This window comes from Xyrauchen texanus, chromosome 29 (assembly GCF_025860055.1).
Source record: "Xyrauchen texanus isolate HMW12.3.18 chromosome 29, RBS_HiC_50CHRs, whole genome shotgun sequence".
Classification (NCBI taxonomy): Eukaryota; Metazoa; Chordata; class Actinopteri; order Cypriniformes; family Catostomidae; genus Xyrauchen; species Xyrauchen texanus.
The window spans coordinates 35182784-35206566 of record NC_068304.1 but is presented as its reverse complement, the minus strand read 5'-3'; the positions used below and the strand labels follow the sequence as shown (position 1 = coordinate 35206566).

The 23783-nt window shown below is 39.5% G+C and overlaps 1 protein-coding gene across 1 annotated transcript in view; it reads right to left on the bottom strand.

Annotated features, from left to right (window-relative positions):
• prtga (protogenin homolog a (Gallus gallus)) overlaps nt 1-23783 on the bottom strand; it is a 45226-nt gene that overhangs the window by 3927 nt on the left and 17516 nt on the right. Inside the window, exons 3-14 of the mRNA XM_052097259.1 lie at nt 20491-20635; nt 19472-19605; nt 19071-19367; nt 18781-18940; nt 16617-16864; nt 14418-14582; nt 13756-14061; nt 12498-12689; nt 4214-4309; nt 3127-3313; nt 2627-2754; nt 309-479 (exon numbers count right to left, since the gene is read on the bottom strand). Coding sequence (XP_051953219.1) covers nt 309-479; nt 2627-2754; nt 3127-3313; nt 4214-4309; nt 12498-12689; nt 13756-14061; nt 14418-14582; nt 16617-16864; nt 18781-18940; nt 19071-19367; nt 19472-19605; nt 20491-20635 — 2229 coding nt within the window. The remainder of the gene's footprint in view (nt 1-308; nt 480-2626; nt 2755-3126; nt 3314-4213; nt 4310-12497; nt 12690-13755; nt 14062-14417; nt 14583-16616; nt 16865-18780; nt 18941-19070; nt 19368-19471; nt 19606-20490; nt 20636-23783) is intronic.

Here is a 23783-nt window from a genome sequence, read left to right as displayed (position 1 = left end):
CATGAACAAACTATTAATAAATTATTTGGTAGGTTCAAAAACGCAAAGGTTTCATAAAGTCCCTGTGTTCAGGAACAGGGTGACTCTCACAAAGAATTGCATGGGTAATATTTCACCCCAAAATCAAAAGAAAAATCATATTCACGTAAAATCCTATATATAATATATTTAAAATATATATAATATAGAAACAAATAATACATGTACAGAAAGCAGAATTAATGAAGGGAGGACAAGGTGGGCGGTAAACATATTTTTTACAATAAGAGAAGACCAGGAGAAAGCCTAAATGTTTTCCTGGCACAAACCTTCTTTTTGCAGGATTTGCCACTCTCCGGCCGCCCATGCTCTGCGTGAAGCATACAGGATGGTGTAGTGTTTCACAGCGATGTTGGGCTCGTCAGGTGGTTTCCATGACACCAGCGCCGTGTCTCCCTCAATCAGAGTCACTTTGACTCCTGAAGGAGTGCGAGTGGGAGCTGAACAGAGAATGGAGAAACAGTTGCCTTGTCATTCAAAACCACTCCATTAGAGAGTTATAAAAGCACAGAATTGACAGGTACAGGAATTCTGACATACAATGGAAGTTAATAGATGTCTACTGATATATATCAGAGTTACTGATTAATCAGTGCTGATAGTTGCTTTTTGGAACTATCAGTTTACATTTACATTTACATTTACGTTTATTCATTTGGCAGACGCTTTTATCCAAAGCGACTTACAAAAGAGGAAGAACATCAGCGAATCATCTTAGGGAGACAGTGGTACAAAAAGTGCCATATTACAAAGTTTCACTATCATCAGAATAGTATACAAAACAGATTTAAGTGCAACAAGAAATGTAAATACATTTTTTTTTTTTTTTTGTATTTTGTTAGTTTTTTTAGTGACCGGTTAAGTGCTTTTGGAAAAGATGTGTTTTTAGCCGTTTTTTGAAGATAGAGAGTGAGTTAGCTTCCCGGATTGAGTTGGGAAGGTCATTCCACCACCGTGGTATGATGAAACTGAAAGTCCGGGAAAGTGTTTTGGTGCCTCTTTGTTTTGGTACGACAAGGCAACGTTCCTTAGCCGACCGCAGGCTTCTGGTGGGAACGTAGCTCTGCATAAATGTTTTTAGGTATGCTGGAGCAGACCCAGTGACTGTTTTATATGCCAGCATCAGGGCCTTGAATTTAATACGTGCATGAACCGGCAGCCAGTGGAGAGAGACAAAGAGTGGTGTAACATGTGCTCTCTTAGGTTCATTAAAGACCAGACGTGCTGCTGCATTCTGGATCATTTGGAGAGGTCTAATATCACATGCAGGAAGGCCTGCAATGAGAGCGTTACAGTAGTCCAGTCTAGTTATGACAAGGGACTGAACGAGCAGTTGTGTGGCATGTACAGAGAGGAAGGGTCTTATCTTCCTTATATTGTGTAAATCTACATGATCTTGCAGTTTTTGAAATGTGGTCTGTGAAATTTAGCTCATCATCAATGGTTACCCCTAGATTTCTGACCGTTTACTGCAAAAATGTATGCTGATTGAGGTTTTTTATTTTATTTCTGTGTTCCTCTGTGTCTAAACTCCTTCATCTGGTAAATATATATAATACAAAAAGCTTAATTTGGTGAATATTTACATATAGAGCAATGTAACATAGCCAAGACTCCATCACCATCACTGTTTATGGACTAATTCACAATAATTAATGTGAAATGTGTAAAATAAAAGACACATATGACAATTGAAAAGCTATCCCTGACAATCTAATACTGATGAATGATGAACTACTGTTGATTAATTCCTGTTTACAGTATTAATTAGCCCATATCACAATGTTTACTTTATAGCGATTCTATTGTAATATACTGTAGATGATTGTAAGAGTGCATGTTTTGTTTCATTTATGTGTTTGTGTAAGTTGGAAGCACAGACATTTCAAAATAAGAATCATCAGTGTATTTCGTGGCTTGTTTATAATTTAAAGTCCCACATTATGCACTGTAAAGGGATCAATGGAAAGGAGGAGGCGAGAACCGGCTTTTCAATATAAATAATAGTTTAATGATAAACTTAAAAGACAACATAAACACACACGACGGACATGTCCGTAAACGATCTCTCTCTCCCACACGATCCTCTGCAGTCGTCCTTTATCCCTCACAGAGGCTTAATTAGCCTAATACGGGACCACGACCCGGCCCCACCCTCCGCCCTGCCACATGCACCAAATATAATAATAAATTTTTTTAAAAAAGAATCACCACAGCTCTAAGGGTGTTTCTATTACAGCTGCTGAGAGAGTGACAGTAAATTTGGCAATTTGTTTAATTGTAATTTTAAATTTTTTTCGGCACTGCATCTCCCTCCATGTTGCAAAACTTGTGAGCAAGTGGGGCCGGGTTTGCACCGAGAGTGTGAGAGAGGAGAGATGGAAACACTGGCATGGCTTTTTGGAAGAAACTGGTTCTGTAACGCAACATCAAACTAAAACAGTATTGTCTCATCCTGTATCTTGTTTGAAATTATATTGATATATCTTTACAAATCGATACACCGCTCAGCCCTAATGGGGACACAGAAAACATGTACAGTACAGCCAGAACAAGGCTGTGTGTGTGTGTGCGTGAGTATGTGTACCTTCAGGTAATGTGGTCTGGTACACCACAGGACTCCAGGGGCTTGACAGTTGATCCACATGAAGACGAATTGCAAACTCATAATTAGTATTTGGGTTCAGATCACTCACCAGCAGATTCTGAGCAGCACTGCAGATACACAACACATATGAGAGGATGACAATTATAGCATGTTATTTAGCATTTTTGATACAATATAAAATAAAATGCTTTAACTTTTGATATTGTTATCTAATAATGAGCCGAGTAAGAGAAAACACAGCTAATTAACACAAGTCAAGCACTTTGCATTGTGGGATATAATATTCCACAGTGTGCTCTAGATGTATAATGCACATTGTAGGACATCTAGTTGCCCATCTGTGTATTATATGTATACAGCAAAACAGATACTGTGCACAGTATATACAGTATAATGCATACTGCATAAACAGTATGAGTAATATCTATATGTACAGAATATACAAGCCTCAATCGGTCTTTCGGGTCAGTAATACTCACGTCTGCAGGTAGAGCACCAGTGAAGCGTTCTGCAGTCCGACAGGGTTGCAACGGATGGTGTAATTGACCATTTGTCCAGTGGTGAAAGCGGGTCGGGCCCAGTGCAGGAACACAGAGGAGGAGCTGTTACTCTGGGCATATACATGATGAGGCGGAGGAGGGGGCGGAACCAAACGATCACGAACCGCTGCAAAACAAACAAGCATTACTAAAATAAGTTTAAATGACACATTCCCTTCATGTTTTTTTCCCCATACAACTGTAAAATACAACTGTTTTCTGAGTGGTTGCTAGGGCAAAAGATAGATGGATGGATGGACAGAACGAACGATATACAGATATTAAGACAGCAGAACGAATTAATGATAGATAGACAGAACGAATGATAGATAAACAGACAGACAGACAGACAGACAGATAGAACAAACAAAAGATAGACAGACAGATAGAACGACAAACAGAATAATAGACTGACAGGCCAATAGGCAGAGAGACAGACAGAACGATAGACACAGTCAGACAGAACGAACGAATGATAGACAGACAGATAGACAGTACAAATGAAAATAGATAGAATGACAGAACAATAGATAGAGAGATAGATAGACAGACAGACAGACAGAATGAACGATAGGCAGACAGATAGAACGACAGACTGACAGACCGATAGGAAGATAGATAGAGACAAAAAGAACGATAGACAGACAGACAGACAGATAGACAGTCAGACATAACAAATGATAGACAGACTGACAGACAGTACAAATGAAAATAGATAGAATGACAGAACAATAGAGAGATAGATAAATAGATAGATAGATAGATAGATAGACAGACAGACAGAACGAACGATAGGCAGACAGCTAGAACGACAAACCGATAGGTAGATAGATAGAGACAAACAAAACGATAGACAGACAGTCAGACAGAACAAATGATAGACAGACAGACAGACCGATAGAATTATAGTTTGACAGAAAGAATGACAGACAGACAGGCCGATGTAACGATAGACAGACAGTCGCCCAACTGAACGACCGACCAACTGACAGACAGATTGTTAGACGTGTGTCTCTGCTAAACTCACAAACACATCCTGGAGTGCTGATGGTCTGGTCTGCCTGGTAACCTTCACCCATGAAACTATAGGCCAAAAGTTTGACATGATACTTCTTCCTGGGGTCTGTAAGAGCAGAAAAGAGTATTTTTAATATCTGTTTCTATTGTATTTCCATATTACACATATCATCTATCACTGAAAGAGAGGTAACAGCAGATGTACCCGTATGATGTCAGAATTAGGGATGGAATATTAATGTGGTCAGCTATAATGTGTGTGTGGCAATAGTGGTGACGTGTGGCAAGCGTGTGTCCATGCGTCCATCTGCATGTATGTTCGCGTGTGCACGTGTGGCTAATCAATATCAGATGCCTTGAGCTAGAGGGGCTGGTCAGTATGTTTGTGAGCGGTGTCCTTTGTCCATCCCCCAATCTGTTCACTCATCCGTCATCCATCAGCTTTAAGCCCCCAACCCCAGCTGAACACTGAAGAGCGGTCTCATCCCATTCACAGCAGGGACACAGAGGTCAAATCAAAGACCCAAAAGTCATGGGAAACACAGACAGACACAGAAAGGTCAGTCGTATGGCCAAAAGCACAGGGACATCTGACCGATAGAAATATTGATCACTGATCAGAAATTTATCCCAGGCTGCTGAGCAGCAAAGTTATGACTAGCCCACCTGAGCTCATTACTAGACATTCAAATGACACTAAAGCTGTGAATAAGACACAAAATCACAGCAATGCATTATTTAAAAAAGAAATTACAATAACACAAAACCTTTTAATCATAGTATATTCTCTACCAAATATCTTCCTATGACCCTAATTGGGAAAATAATCACATACTGCATTTCCATGAAATTTAAAGGGATAGTTCACCCAAAAATGAAAATTCTGTCATAATTTGTCACATAAATCTTCATGTGGTTACAAACCCATATGACTTGTAAATGGTCAGTCACTTACATTCTGCTTAACATCTCATTTTGTATTACCATTAAATGGAAGAGAGAAAGTCATATGGGTGAACAACATGACGGTGAGTAAAAATGATATTTTTCTAAAATATCCCTTAAATGTGGCCCAGCTGTAAACTACAAAAACTGACAATTCTAATCATCTTTGTTGTCATTCTGTCCAGATTATTTCAGTTTAAATAATTTTTCCTGTTACCATTTCAATGACAATGCAAATTAAAAATTCCACAAAAATATTATTTTATATGGTCAGAATTAGGATCATAACCACTATAAGACATTACGTTTGGACAGATCCCTATAGTCCCCACCAATATTCAGAATAGTGGTCAATATGAGTTTTTGAATGATCGTTTCATCAAAGTTTGCATTTGGTTTCCGCAGTCTTAGTATTTGGTTACATCCTTCTGTTGGAGTGACATCAGCAGTGGCCTGATGTCACTCCAACAGAACTTAATTTTGAACTTAATTTTGGGGAACTGATGACTTTTGTCATATTGTCCTGTGGTGTTTATTTTTGCCACATGATGCCGCTAGACAGCACCGAGTTCAAAATACCTCACTGGCTATGTGTTTAAGTGTTCTGTGGTTCAGTTTTGGGCAGTCAAATCCTAAATTCTAAGTGTCTGTAGTTGTGCAGTTAAAAAATACATTTTAAGATTTTTCTCTGATATCAAAGTGTACATTTTCAGAAGCTGTAACTGCTCATTATTTAAATGTATTCATATAAAAGGTCCTGTGTGACAACGGCAAATGCAAGTAAATTATAAAAGGCACTAATAATACATAAAAAATACAAATATTCCATGTGCTTTAATCTTTCAATTATTATGAGCTCATAAAAACACAAAGTTTAGCATGCCACACAGCAGTCGCCGCTTGACATATCTTGTCAGCTGCCTAATTACTGTTACACAGAAACAATGACAGACGCTGATAAAGTATGATCAGATTATGGGGTTAAAGGGTTGTTTTTGGGGTTAAAAAATCAAGCATTTGATTTTTACTGGTATGGATTGGATAGAATGTGTCCTTCAAAACAGATTGCACATTCTCAAGCTAAAGTTTCCAGGTGAATTGGGACTGATCAATCAAAACAGAGTTGATATTGTTGAATAAATACTACAGAGATCTAGGGTTGTGTTCAGAATGGAATACTAGCACACTGCAGAGCTTAAACTGTATACTGCAAACTATTTAAAAAATATAGTATGTGAAACGTAAAGTTTAAATGTTGCCGTAGTTACTGCATTCTGGCTTTGTAAGGCGGAATGGTAGTGTGCTATTCTGAACACAGCCTTGGAGAAGTCATTAAGGAGGCGGGGTCAAATATCAGCCCTGTTGTGATTGGTTGACTGGGTCTTAGAGAGCCACAACTCTGGATGAGCCTCAGTGGAGCCAGTCAGGGGTCAGGGTTCACACTCAGATAAAACTCCTAAAGAATCTGGAGGTCAGAGGTCAGGCACACAAGTCAGGGCTCTTTCTCCAGGCCATCAACATTTAGAGAGACACAAAGATAAAGAAAGTATTTGGAGAGGGGGAGTGGGACAAAAAAAAGAGACTTTAAATCTTGAAGAGAGTAAAGCCTATGCGATTTAAGAGTCCAAAAACAAGAATAAATCTTAATCATGAAAGAGAGACACTATAAAATAAAAACAGCAGGGCTGATGCTTTGAAAATATCTAAACTTATTTGATAAAACATTTTTTTATCTAGGTATACACTCGTTGATGGCTTTCGACAATGTGTCTGACTAATTGAGAATGTAGTTGACAGAAACAAGAGACCCCCTCGAACCTTAAACTCACTACGAACATCAGTATCCCTGCGGTAGCCTACAATAGCCCCGAGATATTAACCACACACTAAGAGACAGGCAGAGAGAGAGAGAGAGAGAGAGAGAGAGAGAGAGAGAGAGAGAGAGAGAGAGAGAGAGGGAGAGGGAGAGGGAGAGAGGGAGAGGGAGAGGAGGGGTTTGACATCTGTGTCATGACCTCTGACATGGAATCTGGGCAAGTCAAATCCTGCAAAGAGGTTCTGGGAGGAGCTTACATACAGGACAAAAACATAATACCACACACATACACGTGTGCGTTTACAATAAAAAATGTGTGGCCAATTCTGGAAGCTAAGCCAGTATAAATACAGTAAGTTATAATGCAGAGTCAGCTATCAGGACTTCGACACAATGGAGATATTCCAAGTGTTACAAGGCTATTTGACAAATAAATACGTAGAAGTACATGAAATACTGATCTGGGGAGAAATAATTATATTATGTGAGAAAAAATAGAGTGAGGCATGATTTAGGAAATCGCTTGCCTGTGACAATGGTCAAATACACAGTTTAGCGCTCATTATGCAAACCAATTTGACCACAGAGTGTTGCAATTGACCATTTAGAATTCAGAATTGCAGAGACGAGTAATAATGCTAAATAAATAGCTCTAGATATGGTGCATATTAAGAGGGTGTGGATTATGTAATTGCAGGCTCTCAGCTCTGTGCTGGCCAAGATTTTACGACACACATTTTGAGCTATTTCTGCTGTCCAGAAACAAGTTTTCTTCTGTTGTTTTTGTGGTCAAGGGTTAAACTTCACTTAAAATCCTGCAGAAATTCATCTTCTGCCTGACAGCAAGCATCCCATAATGTTTCTAAATGCAGAAACACACTCTCACAGATGCTTTAACACCCTCAGGCTACAGTACACAACTTACAAAGAGCACATTCATAAACAGACATATACAGTAAGTGTGCTGCAAAGCCTTAAGCTATAGTTTCTACAAGACACATACCCATCTCACATAATTTGCAGTCAAATTTCTCAAGTTATTTACAGTAGTTAAAAAGTAAGCTAGAGCGATAGCTATAGTTAGAGTCCAAAAATATGTTGAAGGAATGCCAGTCATACTGTAAGTAAAGCGTCACTTTAATGGGCATCTCATATGAGATCTCCACCAATTAGAGCGCTCTGCACAACCTCATAACTCATTATCTGACACTCATACAAGAGAGGGAAAAATCAATGTATAAATGCCACATACACTTCTCTGAGGTCAGCTCTCATGGATATTAATGACAACACTCTGTTTTAATTAAAGGATGAGCATTAGAGGCTATAACCCCTGGGAATGACTGTAGGGACCCTCACCTCCACAGAGCACTAAATATCATAATTGATAAAAGTCAGGGTACAAAGCAGCTTGACTCTCAAGGAAAGAGTCGTGTCTAAGGAGCCATTCAGACCAAACACACGCTTGCGCTAAACAAGCTAGATGCAGAACAACGAGTAGAACAGAATGCAGGTGTTTTAAGATTGCAATTTTAAAAGTTATTATAACTTGATGTGGTGTCTTCAAAACGCAACACTCCTATGCGTGACACTGAAATATATATATACAGTGAGGAAAATAAGTATTTGAACACCCTGCTATTTTGCAAGTTCTCCCACTTAGAAATCATGGAGGGGTCTGAAATTGTCATCGTAGGTGCATGTCCACTGTGAGAGACATAATCTAAAAAAAAAATCCAGAAATCACAATGTATGATTTTTTAACTATTTATTTGTATGATACAGCTGCAAATAAGTATTTGAACACCTGAGAAATTCAATGTTAATATTTGGTACAGTAGCCTTTGTTTGCAATTACAGAGGTCAAACGTTTCCTGTAGTTTTTCACCAGGTTTGCACACACTGCAGGAGGGATTTTGGCCCACTCCTCCACACAGATCTTCTCTAGATCAGTCAGGTTTCTGGGCTGTCGCTGAGAAACACGGAGTTTGAGCTCCCTCCAAAGATTCTCTATTGGGTATAGGTCTGGAGACTGGCTAGGCCACGCCAGAACCTTGATATGCTTCTTACAGAGCCACTCCTTGGTTATCCTGGCTGTGTGCTTCGGGTCATTGTCATGTTGGAAGACCCAGCCTCGACCCATCTTCAATGCTCTAACTGAGGGAAGGAGGTTGTTCCCCAAAATCTCGCAATACATGGCCCCGGTCATCCTCTCCTTAATACAGTGCAGTCAGCCCTGTCCCATGTGCAGAAAAACACCCCCAAAGCATGATGCTACCACCCCCATGCTTCACAGTAGGGATGGTGTTCTTGGGATGGTACTCATCATTCTTCTTCCTCCAAACACGGTTAGTGGAATTATGACCAAAAGTTCTATTTTGGTCTCATCTGACCACATGACTTTCTCCCATGACTCCTCTGGATCATCCAAATGGTCATTGGCAAACTTAAGACGGGCCTTGACATGTGCTGGTTTAAGCAGGGGAACCTTCCGTGCCATGCATGATTTCAAACCATGACGTCTTAGTGTATTACCAACAGTAACCTTGGAAGCGGTGGTCCCAGCTCTTTTCAGGTCATTGACCAGCTCCTCCCGTGTAGTTCTGGGCTGATTTCTCACCTTTCTTAGGATCATTGAGACCACACGAGGTGAGATCTTGCATGGAGCCCCAGTCCGAGGGAGATTGACAGTCATGTTTAGCTTCTTCCATTTTCTAATGATTGCTCCAACAGTGGACCTTTTTTCACCAAGCTGCTTGGCAATTTCCCCGTAGCCCTTTCCAGCCTTGTGGAGGTGTACAATTTTGTCTCTAGTGTCTTTGGACAGCTCTTTGGTCTTGGTCATGTTAGTAGTTGGATTCTTACTGATTGTATGGGGTGGACAGGTGTCTTTATGCACCTAATGACCTCAAATAGGTGCATCTAATTTAGGATAATAAATGGAGTGGAGGTGGACATTTTAAAGGCAGACTAACAGGTCTTTGAGGGTCAGAATTCTAGCTGATAGACAGGTGTTCAAATACTTATTTGCAGCTGTATCATACAAATAAATAGTTAAAAAATCATACATTGTGATTTCTGGATTTTTTTTTTTAGATTATGTCTCTCACAGTGGACATGCACCTACGATGACAATTTTAGACCCCTCCATGTTTTCTAAGTGGGAGAACTTGCAAAATAGCAGGGTGTTCAAATACTTATTTTCCTCACTGTATGTATATGTCCCCAAACCATTATAGGGAAAATTTCTCCCAATCGGATCAATTCAAGTTTGAAGTACTACCTGTGTTCAGCAGTGGGCAGTAAGCGAAACACCAGCTGAATAGGCCTTTTCATGCTAGTGTCATCTTTGATTGTTAATGGGAAAGACAATGAGGCTGTGAGGGATATACTTACCATCTCATCAATGGCACGAACGGTATTTAGCTGTATAAAGCTCTTAGATCACATCTGATTTTCGTCAACCCATGTTGTCTGGACTATAATGAATGTTCTTGGACATGTATTTTATCTATGTTTTGTCCGTAGATTGATCCAAAAACAAACTGCAGTACAGCCCACTGAAGAGATCATTGTCATTCCCATTAAAAATCAAAGATGGCGCTAGAGTGAATAAGGTCTATAGGCAACAAGCAGCTGTACAGACAACAAACCACACATAGGCCCATTTGAGACTAGCGACAGCACAAAATGAGAAAGTTCAAACACAGCTGGACAGATCGCAATTCCGAATGCAGAGACGTGTTTTACTTTGTTTCAAAATACGTTTATCTAAAACGCTGTTTATGATGCAACACATCCAAAGTGAGAAGTCGAAGTACATTGAAGCATCCTTATTAAAGCCCTTATAATAAGTCCATCTCGAAATAGATTTACAAATTCAATAGCAAAATTGATTGCTGTACACTGTAGGCCAATGATAGTTTTATGTTCATTATATGGAAATAAACAATCTATTGCCTTTTAAAGGCACTTTTTGTATTGTCGTATCAATGCTTTACTCGACTTCAACAAAACAAATTATGAATTTGAAGGAAGTATGTCAGTTGAGGAAGTTTTAAATACCTGTCGCACATAACTTCTGTCTTTCGAAGCTTTCTGTCTTTTCGATATGTACAACGCCAAGAACAAATGTGGATCGACGTGTATACATGCTGGATGGAGCTGAGCTAGAATTGCAGTTTCTAGGTCTGTTAGTCCCACTTTGAAAAAATATAACTGGTACAATTTTAGTCAAACTAAAACATTAACATTTTAAAAAGATGTATCATTGTTTCGGTCCGACTGAATTCGAACCTTTAAAGTGCATGTCAACGTGCTGAGTGTGAGAAAGAAAGAGAGTGTGAGTGAGTTTGTGTGTTTGTGTGGATGGGGGTGTTAAAGCATTGTATAAGGAGCTTTGAAGTTCCATCTCATCCCACATTCTGTCCCACTGCAATCATAAAACACACCATAAACCCTCCAAACAACAGCTCCTCTTTCTTTCCTAACATTCTCTGCTCCTCTTTCACCTCCTCTGGACTGATATGCCATAAACTCACCGTGAGACACATCCAAACCTCTAATGAATAGACTCATCCATGCAGCAGAGAAAATCTCTGCTCACTGTGTATCCGTCATGTCTTTATGAATACAGTATAAATCATGTTTAAGGGTGGATCTCACAAACCTCAAAATCAAAAAGAACTAAATAAAACAATTACAGTTTGCCATTGTGACATTGTCATGACAACTAAGCACATTTCCTCCATAAATTATCATTACTCTAATGTGCAAAATAATTCTATAATATTTAAATGGTCAAGTATTTATGGTAAGAGCCACGTAATAACGTGCTTGCATCTTTCATTTCTCAGTTATTTCTCCTAGACACCATTGAGAATTAGATTAAATGGAGAGCAAATGGAGAGTTCTGCTTAAGTCACATCATCATTGGACACATTAAACCAAAATCCAATCTGCAGATGAGGGTCATTTTGAGTAACACTTACATCAAATACTGGGACCAGTTCAGGTTGATTTGAATATCAGCTGTTGACCAGCTGTCTGACCTCTCTACGGCCACAGATGGCCACCGGTCAAGCAAAGCATTGTGGGATGGCATTCATGGCCACCACTGACCACTAAAGGCCCAGATGAAACTGACCTTTTGGGGCAAGAGAGGGCAACCACACCAGGGACTCATGGGAAGACCACCGCACTTTCCAGCTTTTAGGTAACAGGAAGGCAGGGTCAGAGGTCAAAGGGGTGTGGTCATTTAGGGAGAAAAGCCACAAATCTACATATCTGAATAACACTTTAATGCTTTTGTTCTTGGTAAACCACTGGCCTGTTCATTTCAAGACCTTTGATGGGGGGATGCCACAACTAAGTCAATAGGTCATGAAAGTGTCTAAATCTACGTATCTGCTCCTACGTATCTCCTGTTTTGTGTGTCATGTTCTAATGACCTCTCTGATACAGGAAGAGCCATGAGAATTGCCAGAGAGAGAGAGATAGAGAGAGACAGAGACTTCATGTATTGTGTACTCACCCAGGCCTCCAATGATGTGCTGGCGGTGGTGTGGGGGTATCTGAGTCAGGGGTCCGTCTGGTTGGCTTTCCTCATGGTATGAAAGTTTGTAGCCTTGCAGTCCGGTGGTAGTGCTGCCCACTGGGAGATGCCAACGTACCACGATCGTAGTGCAGTTCAGAGTATCCAACTGCAGCTCTGGTGCCAGTGGCACTGTGGGAGAAAAAAACAAACAGGCAATCACAAACAGACATTCACAACATCCAATCGTAAATCTCACTCATGAACAAGTCATTGCACCATTACATTTTTTTTTTAAACCAGGCTGTTTATTTTCTCCCTTAAAAAACTCCCTTGTGGTCATAATTTTGGATTGCATGATCACCCAGAGAATATTTTTGCTCAGAGGTTGTTCTTTCAGTGCTCAGGAGACATAATGGAGTCAACTTTGTGTCATACTTTTCTCTGAAAATTAAAGGTGCACTCAGTAAAGTTTTGCTTGTGTCATCATGTTACAGTGACACCTAGTGATGTAGATGAAGCATCATTCAAAATGGTTATTGTGTTGGCATTAGCACTGTTCCCAGACACAGTTTCTGTGTGTAAGCAATGCTTTCAAAATCACTAAATCTGCAGCAATTCTTGAAGCACAGTCCACAGCAGCCCTGCAACCACAGCAGCCCTGCAACCTCAGGAGAACAAATCATCAAGATTTATCGGTTACAACTGCACCTATGAATCTCTCAAGTCCACATGAGATGGGACATCACAGGAGCATCTCCAGGTTTAAATCACTTCATGCTTAATTAAACACACACTCCTCCAGAGTTTCCTGTGGTTCAAGTGTATCTTTGTAGGCATTCAATTTAAACACAGCAATTTAACAGAGTATGTTCCCGTAGATCTCACTTTTCTGCCAGACAGAGTTTGATATGTGAGTGGAGGCTGAACTGGAGATCTATTGCTTTCTAAACCATGACTAAAGCCTTTCCAATGTGGATGAAAAGGGGGGTCAAAGGTCACGCTGTAACAAATGCAATGCTTTAAAAAGATTATTATCTGAAAACAAAGAGAGAGAGAGAGAGAGAGCTGCATTTGCTCAAAAATCTTCTACATTTTTAAGTATGTGTGTTGCAGGTTTTTACATAATGGAAGATTCAATGGATGGAATAGAGAGACAGTCACAGACAGACAGACAGACAGATAGACAGATAGACAGATAGATAGATAGATAGATAGATAGATAGATAGACAGACAGACAGACAGATAGATAGATACCTTTGTTTCTGGAAGCTTTGGGCGTTCTGTGTGATGTCCAGGCAGACGGCTCACCCCAGCCCACACTGGTCGTTGCAGCGATACGGAGCAGATAGGTGGTGTCAGGCTGGAGACCCTCCAGGAGGTGATGGGTTCTGTGCCCTGACAGCTCCAGTTGGGACGCTGCTCCTTCTGTGCTTGTTCTGTATGACAGACGGTATGCAGACACACGACCGCGACTCAGTTTATAAGACAGGGGCTGCCACGACACCTGAATATCACTCGGACTCCGACTAGTGAGACTCAACTCAGGGGCACGCAAGGGAACTGAAATATAGAGGAAGAGGGAACATTAAGAGAGAAATTATGAGAAGTAAAATTTACTTTATAGCAAATTGCATTGATTAATTCCATACTTTATTTGACTCGACAGCAAACCCACATTGTAACTCAATTCCCATGTGAAGAGGAAGTCATTTTCATACAGAAGTCTTAAAGGTACTGTAATTCTAACAGTCACAGTAAGCATAGAAAATGATAATCAACACCACAAGGTAAATTATTATATATTTTTGATATCATGCTGGCTTTGAAAACTTTGTATCCCCTGGTAAAGTACAGCATAAAACATCATCCATTGCAGTCTACCGTCCTGGAACAAACAAGTACCATTCACAACTCACCGTCCTCTAGTGTTTGCTGTATGACGTGGTCAGACATGCGACTGGCACCCATGGGCATGTACGCTACGATATAAAATGTGTAGTTCCGCCCCGCCTCCAGGTCATCTATGATGTACCGGGTGGTGTCGTTACCGATAACAATCTGGTACTCTTCGTTATTTAGACCTGTTGGGACAATGTGTATAGCAAAGCTCAGTTAATTTGCTCTTAGAAGAATCTGATGAGAAAATGAGATCTATGAATTATTTGGAAAATCTGCGACAACTTGAGACATTGTTGAGATCTCGTCTAAACCTCTAGTGGAGACACACATGAGATTACTGAGATCTTTTTTCAGGAGAAAAACCTGAGAAGCAGGAGACCTGAAAATGTCTACATGTGCTCTCCATTTAATCTCATTATAGTCTAGGAGAAACAATTGAGGTATTAAAGATATCTAATTGGTTCTTCTTTCCAATGGCTAAGTGGCCTCACACATTGCTTAGTGCATAAATGCATGGTTGTTGCACCTCTTCATGTAAATCCATCAAGTCTTTTCTATGAGTCTGTGTGGCTATTCAAAATCCAGAGCAATTATAAAAGAAACATGCCCACTCAATCAGCAAGACCATGCTTCGTTTAACTATCTGCTTATCAACACAACTAAAGCCAAATTCCACCTGCTGCTTTTCCCACAGATCCACTGCACTTTAATTAGCCTATATTAGGACATTAAAATAAAAGGAACACTCACAAGCATTGAGCCCCAACTGAATTTCTGACTCAATAAACAAAATCCTCAACCGTCAACAGAAAAAGGCCTTGTTCTGATGTTGAATGGCCATACTGCAGACTTTGACGTACAGAGGCGAATCCCCCTCCCCCATAAGCCTCTTTAGGGCAAGATTAAGACCCTCTAACATGCAGGATAATTAGCCCCTTTTTCCAAAGACTTCCGATGTTTTTTGCCCTCCAGAGCAGATGCAGTATGTATTCTATGCCTATTCTTTATTCTGCAATATGGCCTGGAATTCTCAAGGACTCCTGGGAACATACAAATCCAAGTACAACCGACAAAATGTTGAAGATTTCACACAATTCAGGCACATTGTTCATTTTTGACTTCTCATTCTCTTCACTTTTTTTTATCTCCACACAGGCAGGCAGGTGTTGTATTTGGACGACTTTCTCAAAAGCAACGACTGTCAAAGGATTTCAATAGTAAATGTTTTGGACAAACGATTCTCGATATTTCTGTCAAAAGTTACTTTTCAGCCCTTCCATTGACAAATTCACAATAGAGACTCACAAGAAAAAAAGATGACATGAATGGAGAGAAAGAAGTTCCCACACGGTTTTTATTCGTCAACAATATTTTAGAATTAACTGGATTCCTGTGCCAAACAAAGCTGGTTAAGAGAGATGTGCTTCACTTTCCTCAGCAATCAAACTTACGATATTTGTCTAAAGTATAATTCAATGGGCAAAAAATATGACAGACATTGAAGGAGGGACCTAAGCCATATCTAGCGGCCAGAAACCACTCAGAAGAACACCCTTGCAACCACCCAGATCACCCTAGCACAGGGGTCGGAAACCTATGGCACATGTGTCAATGCTGGCATGCCAGCAACAACGAGAAAGGAGTAGCCTATCTTATTTATATGGAATTCTGCACATGCATTCCAATCTACAACTTGATGTGATCCTTCCTTATGATCACGCAGCATGTTTTCATGAGCTGAATGAGAGGCTAAACAAAAAGTTTAAATGTGACGAGACTGCAGTATACCCAACAGACTTGTGCAGCGCGTGCAAGCCATTCACGCATCACGAGCTGGCAGCGCTAAACTTTCGGTTAATCGAGCGAGTAAACACACCCACTTTGCTTCTGTCAGGCTGCTCGGATGACATGCTACATATGACATATTACTGATATATATAATTTGTAATGAAAATCAACTATTAAAATAGAACAATGCAAAATAGAAACATTTTAGCCAGCACAGTCATTAACCAGGAAAATAAAAAAATGGCACCCTGTGTCAAAAAGGTTGCCGACCCCTGCCCTAGCATCACGGTGGCGAGTTTTACATAGGCAAACAAATTCTTCAGAAATTGTAAAATTCTAGTTAGTTCTACAATTTCTACAAAAAGTTCTAAAACTACAGCTATATTTGTGTATGGATACAGAAATTCGGTGTTGAGTTTGGCACTCACCTTCTGCCTTCATGTAGTGCACAGAGTAAGCGATGACTTTGTCTGAGTTGTACATCGGCCTTTCCCAAGCCAGCAAGATGGCTGAACTTGAGACGGTATCGGCACAAACGTTTCTGGGCGCGCTCGGCCGGTTGTCAGACATTACTACGATCAGACGAGCCATGGCCAGAACTGAACCCAGCTCATTTTCCGCTTGACACTGGTATATGCCGTCATCCTCTGGAATGATCTGGTTTATCACCAGTTTACTGCGAAAACAGAGAAAACTTTATTCAGGTGCTGTGTGCATACACATCGACTTTTGGTCATGGAAAAAAGGACTACTAAGAACATTTGACAGACTTCATTACTCTAATGCAAAATATTATGACATATTATTTCAATTATAAAAAAATATGCAAGTATTTGTAGTACTGCTTTTAATTTCAGTCTATTTAAATAAACAAAAATATTGTATTACAGTATTTTATGCTGTAATAGAGTAATGCAGTTTAAAATCTTGCCTTAGTAACATATTGAATAATGTCATTATTTCATCTATTCAATGAGCACATGACTTGCATTATACATACTTTATTTTTTGTTTTCCAGCTCTTTTTTTTCTCTCCACTAAATAAACATCTTGTGGAATTTTTTTCCATGCCACAGTCACCTTTTTCAACTCACTGGGAGCTTAAAAGAATAAACAGTTCAACCAAAAAATGAAAATTGGGATTTTTCTCCTCTATTTAGAATGCCCAATTCCCAATGTGCTCTAAGCCCTCATGGTGGCGTAGTGACTCGCCTCAACCCGGGTGGTGGAGGACGAGTCTCAGTTGCCTCCACGTCTGAGACCGTCAAATGAGGCTTGTTGAGCGTTTTGTTGTGGAGACCTAGTGCGTGTGGAGGCTCACGCTATTCTCCGCAGCATCCATGCACAACTTACCAAGTGATTCAGAAGAAAAAATTATTTTTATTCCAGCCCATACGGTTCCAGAGTTAAAATAGAAAATGCAAAGGGCCTAATTATAGCACCACCTAGTGTCCGACAAATGTGTGTTTGCTTGCCTGAGTATTGGGTGAAATTATGAATCATCCCACCAAGTTTGGGGTCTCTGCTATGTACAGTCTCTGACGCCAAAACACTTTTAGGGCAGAAAAATAATTATAAGTAGAAAATCCTACAAAAATATTAGGGTTCCAGCACCTTGCGCTTGGGCCCCTAAAAAGAATAAAATTAGTACAATTACAATAGGGCTCCAGCAGCTTCGCTGCATGGCCCCTTATCATAACAAAAATCCTAAAAACAATAGGGTTTCTAGCCCTTCAGGCTTGAACACCTAATAATATATGTAATAACAATAATAATAAATGTAAATATTCCTAATATAGGTATATAATTTATTTTTGTTATCTTTTGGGTTTTAATGCAACCTGGAACTGTTTTTACGAGATTCACGAGGCCCATTTGTAAACAGATTTTTTGGTACATTAACAGACATACTGTAAATGGAAGTACTGAAAAGACATTTTACAAACTTCTTTAACACTTGCTACAGAGATGCTTTCCATTTCAACATACTCTAGTTCAACCCCCTTTGCTTTCAGGTTCACATAACAAACACAGACAGGAAACAAATGAGAGGAAAATCAAAGAGAAAATCAACTAAAACATCATTAGCAGAGCACTGAATAATTAACCCTCTCTCATTCCACCGAAGAAACCGACTGCTGAATATTTCAGCATGACAGAGTTTCCAGCAGATAAATGAGGCAATTCAAGCCCTGAGTAACGTCAGTGTACTAAAGCCAGATTGAGCATCCGGTATACTGTAGCTCTCAACTTATATACTATACTTTGCATCAAATTCCTGCAAAGTCAAAAATAAACACACTTTTATTGTGGATTACACTCTGTCAGAACAACAAAGTGTCCACTGGGTTCATAATTTGATAAAAAAAAAAAATGTGTCCGCAATATCGATTAAATGGTGAAATATGTCATTTCTGTGTCACTAGTGCCAAATGTAATTGAAAAAATTAAGATTGTGTTCCTGTCTTCCAATGGTTGTAAAGAATAGTCATGTCATTAGGTCACAGCCAGTGTTGCTGTGACAGGCCCATCCAATAGTGTGAGTTTGGGAAACTGGTTAAGTTGACGTCTTTATGTGGCTTGTGTCAATACCTGTTGTACATCTTGATGCGTCCATTTGCGTGAACGGGTTCTCCATTTTTCAGCCAGGTGATCTGAGGGGACGGAAATCCCTCTGCCGTGCACACGAAGCGGGCGGTACCAGCCCTGGGTCGAGTCACACTCTCCGGCCACTCCACCAGAGAGGGGGGAGCTACACAGAAATAACAACACGTGTATATATATATATAGTAGGTACCATCTGAAGAGTAACTTTGCATAACATGTTCTTACTGTTAACTTAAGCAGTTTAAAACAGTAAAAATATTAGAATATGTCTCTACCTAGCACAGTTATATTAGCAGCTGCAACAGTGTAGTTTCTCGTTCCGGGCGTAGTTGCACGACAGAAGTATATTCCCGCGTGCTGGGGCTTTACGTCGGATATAAGCAGGTTTCCGTTGCCGAGAACTTTCGTGTTGTAGACGTCAATGGACTTGTGATCGGCACGACTCCATGAGATGAGTGGACGAGGATTTCCTGTCGCCATACACTCCAGCAAAGCGATACTGTGAGTCGCTACAGTCAAATTCTGCGGCCCAGCGATGATACGAGGCCTCTGAGGGATTCTAGGAGATGAAGCTATTGAAAAGTAAAGCGATTAGTGAAAGTTTTTTAATGTGTCTAAAATTTTGACTGGCAGTGTACATGCTCTTGTGGGCTGCATGGTTTGATCTTTGTCTTACCTGCGGTCACGGATAGTATTGCCTCTGTACTTCGGCGTCGGCTAGCAATATTGGTCGCCACACAGCGGTAACTACCAGCGTCACTCGGTTCAACTCCCTGTATTTGCAAAATGCCACCGGGCAGCACTGTGATTCTAGATCAAAACAGACATCGAAGAATCTTTAATAACATTCTTTGATATCTTTCTTTTTTACCAAAGCACATTGAGGTTTAACATTACATTGAAGTTTACAATTACACAATTGAATTTTTTTTTTTCACTTTGCAAAAAAATAAAAATTAAATAAAGTTAACCTAGGAGATATTAGGCAGAATGTTAGCCTCAGTCACCATTCACTTTCATTGTCTGGAAAAAGATGCATTGAAAGTGAACCGTGACTGAGGCAAACATTCTGCCTAATATCTAATTTTGTGTTCCAAGGACTAAAGAAAGTCATATGGCTTTAGAACAACATGAGTAAATGAGATTGATTAAATGATTACAGAATTTTCATTGTAAGGTGAATTAACCCTTTAAGCACTGATGGTGCTGTCTAACGGACAGTTCACCCAAAAATGAAAGATATTTAGAAGAATATCTCAGCTCACATTAATGCAACTGAATTGTGAAAAGAACGCAAAAAAAGCACAAATGCAGCATAAAAGTAATCCATACGATTCAAGTATTTGTGTCTTCAGAAGTGACATGATAGGTGTGGGTGAGAAACAGATCAATATGTAAGTCCTTTTTTCTATAATTCTACACCTTTGAGCTGCCCCAACCAGTAGGTGACTGAATGTAAAAGCGAATGTCACTTCTACACCACAAAGTGGAAGTGAAAGTGAAGATTTTCACTTGCATTGTGAGGAACTACAGAGCTGATATATTCTTCTAAAAATCATCAGTTGTGTTCTGTAGAAGACAGAAAGTCATACACATCTGGGATGATATAAGGGTGAGTAAATGATGAGAGAATTTTCACTTTTGGGTGAAACTAAGTCCCTCCCTCCCCCCTTTGGTAAGTGGGCAGAGCCATACCTTTCAGTGGCCAGTGGTAAAGTGACTCTGTTAAACTCCCAAGTAATGATTGGTGGGGGTGTGGCAATGATTTTACAGGTGAATCGGGCAACCGATCCCTCTGTCACCATGATAGATGAAGGCTGCTGCGTGAAGGGCGATATACCTGTGAAAAAAAAATAAATAATTATATTATATTCATGCTAGTTAGTGTAATATCAGCCTAATATATCTGATATATATATATATATATATACACACACACACACACACATACGTATATATACTGATATAGCTACGTTAATAATTTTTGGTAAATTATCTTTGGATAATCTTGTAAGCAGAAGACTTCTATAAGGATTTTTTTAAACCCTGTTGCACAAGAGCGGCTGTTTTAATCAATGGACCAAACACATTTCTCTCTCTCTTACTGCATTTTATTTGTCTATAATTGTAATGCAGGACAAAGGGAAACATAAGGAACTTGGAAAAGATGGACAAAACAAGAGAGCATGTCAAAGAGTAAATGAAGAGAGGTAGAAGAAATAAGTGTGATGATGAGAGATGAGAAAGAGACAGAGAGAGAGAGAGAGAGAGAGAGAGAGTGAAAGAGACAGATAGTGAGAGAGAGAGAGAGAGAGAGAGAGAGAGAGAGAGAGAGAGAGAGAGAGAGAGAGAGAGAGAGAGAGAGTTTAGTTTGGTTGTTGTAAGCTTATACTGTCACACGTTCTCAGTGTCAGCAGAGACGAATGAGTCAAACTCAACCAAAAGCTTTAGATAAACACTGCCAACAAACACCTCACGCTAGCATAACACAGGCCTTTTGGTAACACTCCTTTGTGTGTGTAAAGCAGTCATCATTGTCTTTTTTCTTCCATTTTAATGAACCCAATAACAAACAAAACACTGAATTAGCAAGTTGTCCATCTTTACGTGAGTGTCATTGAATTATTAACACACTGTCTATCCCATCTAAATAGAGAGCGCCGACTAAACATATCTTTCTCTTAAACACACACACACAGATTTCATCATGTTTATTGTTCATTCAGGAATGAAATCTGAAACATTTTAATTACAATAAATCTTTCTGGAACAACCAAGACTGAAGCTTCTTGCTCAAGTAACTATAAACCCTTCTGGGGTTTGAACCTACAACCTTTGGGTTACTCACCCAGATCTTTAACCACTATGGCATCAGGCATTCACTGAGTCATGCCATTGGGGCCAGTTGCTTCTTTAATTATTAAACACTCAAATTTATCCCACTTTTCACTCTTGCGCTCTGTTTACCCACAGTGATGCATGCAAAAAGAGAGACAAGGCCCTGAATCAAGACTTTACATCTTTAAATTGTGGTGTTTTCTTCACAAAAAGGTATCGTATGGCTTCAGACGACTTGAAATATACCACAAGAGTCACATGGACTACTTTTATGGTGCCTTTTTTGTCATTTTTGGAGCTGAACAGCACTCGTCCCTATTCACTTTCATGTAATAGAAAAGAGCAGCATGAACATAATTTACTTTCAAATATACTCTATCCTTGTGTGTTCCACGAAAGACAAAAAATAATAATGATAATACAGGTTTGGAACAACATGAGGGTGAACAAATAATGACAGCACTTTCATTTCTCCCCTTATGAGTGATAATAATCAGTAAAACAAACACACTGTAAACTGGCTGTTTTATGGTTGTCCAGATTTTGAAAGGCATTACTGTTTGTGTAACTTGTCTAACTTCTATTTCATCACAGAGGCATCAGTGTTGCAGTGAGGGTCTGTTATACCTCTCTGACCTTCTTGGACTCAGTGCCATAAAACCCCCAAAAGCCATTAAGATCTGCCCCTTCCTACCCCCTGACGTCCCCTCCCCTCTGCTGGGTATTAAAGAAGCCTCAGGTCAATAAATAGTTAACTAAAATCAATGAAACCTCAGCTATACATGCAGACCTCAGCATAAATCTCATTTAAGGATGAAGATAAAAACAATAATATCATAGCCTGAGGCTTGAATGTTTTGGTACAAAGATAAAGACGAAGATAAGTAAAATCAAATCACTGTCAGGAAGTATCTTCATAGAATTAAAGTAGGGATGCACCGGTATCGTCTGATCCCGATCCGATACCATTGTTGTTTTCTCATAATCAGATTTGAATATCTATACTTCACTGTGTGATACTAATTGAGGGTACTCTTTCAGATATATAGAAACACAGTCCTCAAACTACACATTATTTCAACATAAATGTACAGCCTATTAAGAACAATTAACAGTAATTCCAGTGAAGTCTTCAGTAGAAAAGAAGCCAGTTTTCTTTGCACATTTTGTTTCTGGACTTTAAAGGACTGTAGGACTGATAGTTGTAAGATATCAGTCCACTTTTCATTCACAGTTATTTTTTGGAACCCAGTCAATTTTAATATTGTTGCCATTTTTAAACAAATAACAATTATAATCATACATTTTTATTATTATTATTGACTTTTAGAATTGTATAATACAAGAGTAATATATCTCAGTCATGGACCTTTAACTTTAAAACCCTCGAAACACTCCAGGGAGTCCTGTAAGTGTCTGTGTTTAGGCAAGTTCACTGTAGTTTAAGTCGCTTCTTTTTTTTTAAATGCTCCTCCGGTGCCGTTCTATATGCATGTTATAAGTGAACCGAACTATTGAGCATCTACATCTGAGATATTGTTCGTGTGGACCACTCGCATATTGCGTGCCGGTCTGAGAGCTCGAGCACATCGCCAGCCTGTGCGTGCTATGTATGTGTGTCAACAGATCCGTATCATTTACTAATGCGCTGCGCATGCATACTATATTTTTAATTATTAAACGCAGCCTTTTGCTATTCACAAAGCTAACGCTTCTTTTCAAGTGGCTTTGAATATAATGCACGAATCATATGGACTACATAAACTGTGCTTTATGTCATTTTTGGAGCTTGACAGTAACGAACATGGCTAACACACCGTATCGGATTTGGATTGGGCTTGTCAGACTGATACCTGATTTATCTAAAAACGTCAGTATCAGAGCCGATACCGATCCAAGTATCGAATCGGTGCATCCATAATTTAAACTACAGGTCCCTACTTCATTGAGCACACTGCAGACAGAGCAGGGTCAGAAATGAATGTCATATATAGGGGCAACAATTTATTTATTTAGCCTTTATTTAACCAGGTTGGTCCCTTTGAGATTTGAATGCTTTTACAAGAGAAACCTGGCCTAGAAAGGCAAATAAATATAGTTTATAGTATATAATGTTAATTGATGGCTCAGTGGGTAGCACTGTTGCCTCA